Below are 8156 nucleotides of genomic sequence, written 5' to 3' on the forward strand. Positions count from 1 at the left end.
CAGCAGGAGCTAAAGGGGCTGCAGGGGGCAAGAGGATGAGGCCAGGCTCTGCTCAGTTGTGCTCAGAGATGGGGCAAGGGGCACAAGCTGGAGGCCAGGAGGTTGCAGCTGAGCAGGGAGAATGACTTGTTTGGTATGAGGGTGCTGGAGGGCTGGAGCAGGCTGCCCAGAGAGATTGTGTCTCCTTGTCTGGAGAGCTTCCAAATCCCTCTGGCCATTGTGCTCCTGGGCAAGCTGCTGTGGGTGCTGCTCTGCTGGAGCATGGGATTGGACTGGGTGATCTCCAGAGGTCCCAGCCCCATCGCCATGCTGAGATGCTATGAAACCTCAGGAAGACATCTGTGGCCTAGCAGCTAAGTGAGGTGGGCAGAGAGTGCTGCAGGCTGTGTGTGAGGGGAGGTCCCTGCACCCGGTGTGACTCGGAGCTAACAACCTTGCAGAAGGCTGCAGATGCTGATGCCGCAATCGACACCCTGGCAGGGGACTTTGGTACCTGTGCAGAGGCTGCTGCCACCTCACAGCCCTCAAAGGTAGGACATTTCCTCCTGCAAACATTTCCTCAGACCTCTGTGGAGTTCCTCACCCTGCAGTGGCTCAGCCTCTTTGGAAGGTGCTCTCCAGGTGTAGTGATGAGGCCTTGAGCAACCTGGGCTAGTGAGGAGTCCCAGCCCATGGCAGGGGATTGGAAGTGGGTGGTCTTGAAGGTCCCTTCCAACCCACCCCACTCTGTGATTCCATGACCCTGAAGGTACCTTCCAACCCAACCTAGCCTGTGGTTCTGTGAATCTGTGATGGTCTTACTGCTGCAGTGGGAGTTGAATCTGTCTTGCTGTGTAGGAACTATGTGGAAGAAGGATGGTGGCACAGGCTGCCCAGGGAGGTGGTGGAGTCCCCATGCCTGGAGGTGCTCCAGAAAGGTGTGGGTATGGCACTTGGGACCATGGTTTAGTGGCCATGGTGGGGTTGGGTTGGTGGTTGGATTGATGATCTCAGAGAACTTTTCCAACCTAGACAATTCCATTATTCTGTTTGTGGCACTTAGAGATTTTTAGAGAGGCAGGACAGGCTTGGAGGATGAGCAGAGAGCAGTGGTGATGACACTTTTTGCACAGATCAGAGTGTCCAAGACACATGGAGGGGCAGAGGAATTTTAATTCCATGCTTGCATGCAGTACCCACCAGTAGTGGGATTGTGGAGAAGGTAGGGTCACTGAATGTTCAGAGAGCTGGAAGCCCTCTGCCATGTGAGGAGAGGCTGAGAGAGCTGGGTTGTGCAGCCTGGAGAAGGCTCAGGGAAGGCCTTATCAGCATGGGCCAGGACAGGATGGGTGGTACCAGGAGGGTGGAGAGTCCCTTTTGACAAGAGTCCCACGGAGCAGACAGGGGGTGGTAAGGACAAGTTGTCCACTGGAGTCCAGCAGAAAATGTTCCCCGTGAGCACAGCAGGACTCTGGAATCACCTCCCAGGGGCAGCAGTGGGGTGCCCTCCATGGGGCAGTGTGAAGACTCAGCTTGGCAGGGTGCTGGGACAGCTCATTTCCACTGCACCAGCACCTGGGGAGGTTGGACCAGGTGGTACCTGGGGTCCCTTCTGACCTGGCACTGTGACTGTGTGAAGAGATCAGGAGGATTTTGCAGAAAGAAGTGTAAGGGTAGAAAAGAGGCTTAGAGGTGCCAGGGAGAAGAAAGATGAAGGAGTAACAGACCAGAGGGTGTTTTTGTCACACTTAACACACATCTGGCAAGCAGCTGTCAGACCTCTACCTTAAGTTATGTGGCACCGCCTGGCAGTGCAGGCACCCAGTGCTGCCAGGCCAGAGCCAACCCTGCCCTGGGATAGGCCCCAGCAGCGTGGAATGCTGGAGCCAGCTCTGAAGTAACCAACAGCAGGTCTGGAGGAGGCCATTGAGATGCTGAGAGGGCTGCAGAACCTCTGCTGTGGGTAGAGGCTGGGAGAGTTGTGGCTGTGCAGCCTGGAGAAGAGAAGGCTGCAGGGAGAGCTTAGAGCTGCATTTCAATAGCTGCAGGGGAGCTGCAGGCAGGCTGGGGAGGGACTGCTGAGAAGGGCCTGTGGGGCTAGGCTGAGGGGCAGTGGTTTGGAAGTGGATCAGGGCAGAGTTAGGTTGGACATCAGGAGGAAGTTGTGCACAGGCTGGCCAGGAAGGTGTTGGAGGCTCCATTCCTGCAGACATTGAAGGTCAGTCTGGAGGTGTCCCTGTGCATCATGTTCTGGCTGGAGGTGTCCCTGCTACCTGCAGAAGGGTGAACAAGATGCTCTTGGAGGATCCCAATGCACTGTGTGACTCTGTGAATGCCACCTGTGTGTGTGTCTTGCCTTGAACCTCCTGCCAGATGAGCATCCCTAGGTGAGATGCCATGGCAGCTGCCACTGCAGCCACCCCTTCTGCTGCTGTGTAAATGTGATCCTCCTTCTTCCTCTGGAGTGTAGGACAGCAGTGGAAGAGAAGACACCAGCTCCAAGGCCACGGCGAAGGAGAAGGAAAAGCCCAGAGATTCCAAAAAGGTACAGACTGCCCTGTCACCACCTGCCAGTGGTGGCCACCAGGCCCTGCCAGCCTGCAGGGTGGCCCAGGGGGGTTTGGTTTCATGCGAAGTGGAGAAGACTTTGGTGAGAGCTTCACATCAGCAGGCTGGACTTGATCCGTGTTCAGAAGCAGGTTGAGAGAGGAAAGCTCTTGGGAAATAGCCCATGGGCTGAAGTGCTCCAGAGTGAGGTCTTTTACAGGAATGCCCCACAGGCCTCTCCTCCCTCTGCCGGCCTGAGAGGCACAGCTGAGATGCCAGGGGACTCCCAGAGTCTCTTTCTGGACCCCCTGCAGCTCTCTAACCCTTCCCATGCACAGCTGGGGAGGGTTTGTAATCCCTTTTCATGGGGTGCCTTTTCTCATGTGCTGGGCCAGCAGTGCCAGGTGCAAGCCTGGTGACAACAGGCCATAGAGAGCTGTCCCTTGTCCAAAACAAAGTGAGTGACAGTGGAAAACCAAAACGGGCAGCAGAAGGTACCAGGTGCAGATGCTCTTCATGTCCATACCCTGACTTCTGATGGGTTCTTCTTCCTGCTTCATGTCAGATTGGAGTTGAATGAACTTTTTTCTTTAACCATCTCCTGCCTCTCTTCATCTCTAGGCCAGGGGACAGTCCTCCAGCAGCAAACCTGAGAAGCAGAAAAAAAGCTAAGCACTGACACCACCATGGGGTGAGTTCTCCTCTCTTCTCTGAGCCACCACAAAGACAGGTCAGGATGCTGCTGAGCGGCTCTGGCCTGCACCCAGGCATGGTTGGGGGTGCAGAGGGATGCAGTACTTGGGATGACTTTGAGCTCCAGTCCCAAAGGCTTTGGTTTTTCATACTCCTTGTCCAGGGAATGACTCAGAAACCACTGGGAAGCAACACGGGAGAGATGTCTCCTGGTGCATTGGAAGCTGACTTGGGAAAGGTCTCCCAGGCCACCAAGGCCAGATTGGATGAGGCCTTTAGCAGCCTGGGCTACTGAGAGGTGTCCCTGTAAGGTCCCTTCCAACCCAAACCATTCCGTGAACTCCCAACCCAAGCCTGCCAAGCACAGCACTCGACCCTGCCCCTCAGCACCACTTCTATATTGGGTGGACACCTCCTTGGCCAGCAGTGCATGGATCTCACTTAGCTTTATCACCAAGCAAAGAAGAAAGCAAGGTGGTGCAGCCTGAAGCCCCTCTTCCACCCTCCCTCTGTCCCTGCTTATGGTGAGGACGTTAGGTAAGGTGACCTCTAAAGGTCCCTTCCAACCCAATCTGATGCAAAGATCCAACAGGAAGGGGAGATCAGAAACACTGAGCCATCTGCTGTCCTTCCATGGTGTGCAGAGGGGCCTGCTGGGCGGGACAGCAGCTCACTGGACTCGTGGCTCCATGCTTTGCTGTGTGAAGCTGCTCTGGTCTTGGATCAGCTGCAGGAATCCAGCTGTGTGATCCAGCTCTGGGCTCCCCAGCTCAAGAGAAATAGGAAATTACTTGACAGAGTCCAGGTGTGCTGAACTATGCAAAAGTAATAATCTGCATTAACTTCCATATCCAAGCAAAGGTGGTTAATAACTCTGAGAACTGTTCATTAACATTAAATCTCACCAGGAAACTTAATCACAAGGTTCAAAAGCCACAATTTGAAAATTTATATGCACAGGGAACAGGCGAATGTGGGGGTATTGGGGATAGTGGCTGAACATGAGCCAGCAGTGTGCCCAGGTGGCCAAGAATCATAGAATCAACCAGGCTGGAAGAGACCTCCAAGATCATCCAATCCAACCTAGCACCCAACCCTATCCAATCAACTAGACCATGGCACTAAGTGCCTCATCCAGGCTTTTCTTGAACACCTCCAGGGACGGTGCCCCCACCACCTCCCTGGGCAGCCCATTCCAATGCCAATCACTCTCTCTGGCAACAACTTCCTCCTAACATCCACTCTAGATCTCCCCTGGCACAACTTGAGACTGTGTCCCCTTGTTCTGTTGCTGGTTGCCTGGCAGAAGAGACCAACCCCACCTGGCTACAGCCTCCCTTCAGGTAGTTGTAGACAGCAATGAGGTCACCCCTGAGCCTCCTCTTCTCCAGGCTAAACACCCCCAGCTCCCTCAGCCTCTCCTCATAGGGTTTGTGCTCCAGGCCCCTCACCAGCTTTGTCACCCTTCTCTGGACATGTTCCAGCACCTCAACATCTCTCTTGAATTGAGGAGCCCAGAATGGGACACAGCACTCAAGGGGTGGCCTGACCAGTGCTGAGTACAGGGGCAGAATAACCTCCCTTGTCCTACTGGCCACACTGTTCCTGGTGCAGGCCAGGATGCCATTGGCTCTCTTGGCCACCTGGGCACACTGCTGGCCTGCTCCTTACATGTTTGTCCAGATAGAGCAGCTCCTAGCTGACACAGGGCTGGAGGAGGAGAAGGCAGAGCAAGCTGGCCTCCACCTGAGTTTATAGAGATAGCAGAATTATGGGATGGAATGACAGTTCTCTAGTCCCTAGAGGAATTTCAGCCCTATAGTTCCCAACCTGGGACACTGATTAATGCTCAGCAGGAGCTAAAGGGGCTGTGGGGAGCAGGAGGATGGGGCCAGGCTCTGCTCAGTGGTGCTCAGGGACAGGAGAAGGGGCACAAACTGGAGCCCAGGAAGTTCCACCTGAGCAGGAGGAGCAACTTGTTCGTTGTGAGGGTGCTGGAGGGCTGGAGCAGGCTGCCCAGAGAGGCTGTGGAGTCGAGTCTCCTTGTCTGCGGAGCTCCCAGCCCCTCACTGGCCATTGTGCTCTTGGGCAAGCTGCTGTGGGTGCCCTGCTGGAGCAGGGGGTTGGACTGGGTGATCTCCAGAGGTTCCTTCCAGCCCCACCATGCTGGATTTTGGGATTTGCCAGCTGGCTTCAGATGGGCAGCACAAAGATGTGTTGTGGCTGCCTCTCTGCAGTGGGCTGCTGCCTTCACTGCAGCATCAGTGCCCAGCAGCACCCCATCTCTGGTGGCACTCTGGAAAAGAGGAAATGGCCTCAATCCAGGAGAGGTTTAGGTTGGGCAGCAGGAGAAACCTTGTCCCTGGAAAGGTTCTCAAAGCCTGGCACAGGCTGCCCAGGGAGGGATTTTCTGGAGGCAGAGATGTGGTGCTGAGGGCCATGGGCACAGCCTTGTTGGAGTGAGGGAGTGGTTGGGCTGCAGAACCATTCCACCCTTGTCTGATGCTTTCTGTCCCCACAGCCCTAGGCTTGTGGTGACTCCTCCCAGGTGGGTTCTGTGCCTTCCTCAGCTGCATCAGACCAGCTCTCCTGACTTGCTTCCCTCTTCTTCCTCCCTAGGGTCTTGGTCCAGTGCCTTCTCCTGTGGGTGGACAATTGCTACTGAAGAACCAAAGCTGATGCCCGAACCCTGTGGTTGCTCTGAGTGGTTTCTGCACAGTGGCCCTTGCTGGACTCCCTTCCTCCTTCCTCTCCTCCTTGTAGCAGACTTTAGGATGTTTTGTTGGGTGTTTTTTTTCCTTTCTCCCAGCCCTCATTCCACTCATAAACTCTGACTTTTTGGTCACTTTACTCAGTTTTCAGAGGACAGAAAGCTTTATATTTGCCAGGAAGTATACTTTTGCTAAACAAAGAACAATGCCAAAGAGAGAGGGAAACTGCAAACCTTTGCACATCATCTCCAGGTAGTGCCTGTCAGCCTCGGAGGGATCTCTATGTGCTGGCACCCTTTGACCTCTATACCACTACCACCAACTTTCGCTGCCCCCAGCCCCCACCCAGCAGAGTTTCCCTCACCAGTTGCTGGCAGGGAGCCAGAGGTGGGCTGTGGGCAGCTAAAGAGTGAAAAACTGGGGATAAAAAACCACAAACCTGCTTGATCTAGTGGTAAAAAAGAGGTGTTTTGTATGCTGCTTTAGCTGTAGTGGAACAACCAGCCCTGCCCTGCAGGGGTTTTGGGGCTGGGTTTCTATTTCCTATCCTGTCTGCACTGCTTTCTCCTGATGCCAGGCATCTCCTGGGCTGAGCACAGGGCAAACACAGTGTGGGAGACAGCAGTGCCATGGCGGAGCAGGACACAGAAGGTGCCTGAGTAGAGGCCATCAGGCCTGGGTTTGGGGTTTACTTCGCACTGTTGCTAGTCCTTGCTTCTGCTCCCCATGCTCCAGAACCTGGGCAGGCAGGGGCAGCTTCTTGCCTCCCTGCTCTGCAACAGAGCAGGCACGAGTGGGCACCTTACAGGAGCCTGCTGAGGGCAGGGCTGTCACCACCTGCTGTGCCCAGTGCCTCCCTGTGCTCTCCTGCCTCCACAGCCTGCAGCACATCCGTGTCACAGCCTCCTCTGAGCAGGGGCTACAGCATGGAGAAGGGGCTGCATCATGGAGCAGGGATGGAGCCCAGGGAATTGAGATGGGGATATTGAGCCTTGGCACTGCCCTTGGTATCCTGTGCTGAGAGCCTGTCACACTAACAATAAAGTTTATAAGAATGCACAAAAACATTGGGAATTTGTCTCACTGACTGCTGCTGGGCTCTGGTCAAGCCAACCCCAAACCTCCACCTGCAGATGTAAGTGCCTGGGCACTGCTTGGAATGAAGGTCCTCACAGCTTCAGCCAAATCCAGCTCCATTGCTTCCTCTTCCTTCTGGTTTCCACATAATGCAGCTGATTGGGACGGACCCTCCAAAGGTCATCAAGATCCAACCCTCTGCCATGGGCAGGGACACTCTCAACCAGAGCAGGCTGCCCAGGGACACATCCAGCCTGACCTGGAATGGGTCCAGAGATGTGGAATCTGCAGGCTCCCTGTGGGCAACCTGTGCCAGTGTCTCCCCACCCTCACTCTCAATGATTTCTTCTCCTCTCCAGTCTCACTCCCCTCTCCCACCTACTTCAAGAAAGAAGTCCTGAAGGCATAGGAGCAGCTTTGCTGTTGTCCCGGACAGGCAGGGAGGCAGCCAGACTGGATGGGCAAGGAGCTTCTGAAGGGATTAAAGGAAAAAACAATGGTGTATCACCTTTGGAAAAGAGGGGAGGTGTCCCAGGAAGAGTTCAAGGATGCTGCTAGGTCTTGTAGGAAAAAAATGAGAGGCAAAAGCCCATTTAGAGCTGAGGCTGCCACTGCTGTGAAGGAGAATAAAAATGTTTCTGTAAGTACATTAATGGCAAGAGAAGGGCCAAGGACAACCTCCAGTCCTTATCAGATAGAGAGGGGAATATAGTGACAAAGGATGAGGAAAAGGCAGAGGTGCTTAACACCTTCTTTGCCTCAATCTTCAATAGTGGGACAGGTTGTCTCCAGGACAGCTGGACTCCTGAAGTGGTGGATGGAGTCAGGGTCCAGTACAGTCCCCCTCCAATCCATGAGGAAGCAGTAAGGGACCTGCTGCGTCATTTGGATCCTCACAAATCCATGGGACCAGATGGGATCCATCCTAGGGTGCTGAGAGAGCTGGCAGATGAGCTGACCAAGCCACTCTCCATCATTTACCAACAGTCCTGGCTCACTGGAGAGGTCCCTGAAGACTGGAAGCTGGCCAATGTGATACCCATTCACAAGAAGAGTCTTAAGGAGGAGCCAGAAAACTACAGACCTGTGAGCCTGACCTCAGTGCCAGGCAAGGTGATGGAACAGGTCATCTTGGGTGCCATCACAAAG

The 8156-nt window shown here is 54.5% G+C and overlaps 1 protein-coding gene across 1 annotated transcript in view; it reads left to right on the plus strand.

The window, feature by feature from the left end:
• The window catches only part of LOC135192933 (calpastatin-like), a 36037-nt gene extending 29042 nt beyond the window's left edge, over positions 1-6995 (plus strand). Inside the window, exons 22-25 of the mRNA XM_064176324.1 lie at positions 441-530; positions 2450-2524; positions 3148-3217; positions 5839-6995. Of these exons, the coding sequence (XP_064032394.1) occupies positions 441-530; positions 2450-2524; positions 3148-3198 (216 nt within the window). The 3' untranslated portion in view covers positions 3199-3217; positions 5839-6995. The remainder of the gene's footprint in view (positions 1-440; positions 531-2449; positions 2525-3147; positions 3218-5838) is intronic.
• The last annotated feature ends 1161 nt before the right edge of the window (positions 6996-8156 follow it).

This window comes from Pogoniulus pusillus, chromosome Z (assembly GCF_015220805.1).
Source record: "Pogoniulus pusillus isolate bPogPus1 chromosome Z, bPogPus1.pri, whole genome shotgun sequence".
Taxonomy (NCBI): Eukaryota; Metazoa; Chordata; class Aves; order Piciformes; family Lybiidae; genus Pogoniulus; species Pogoniulus pusillus.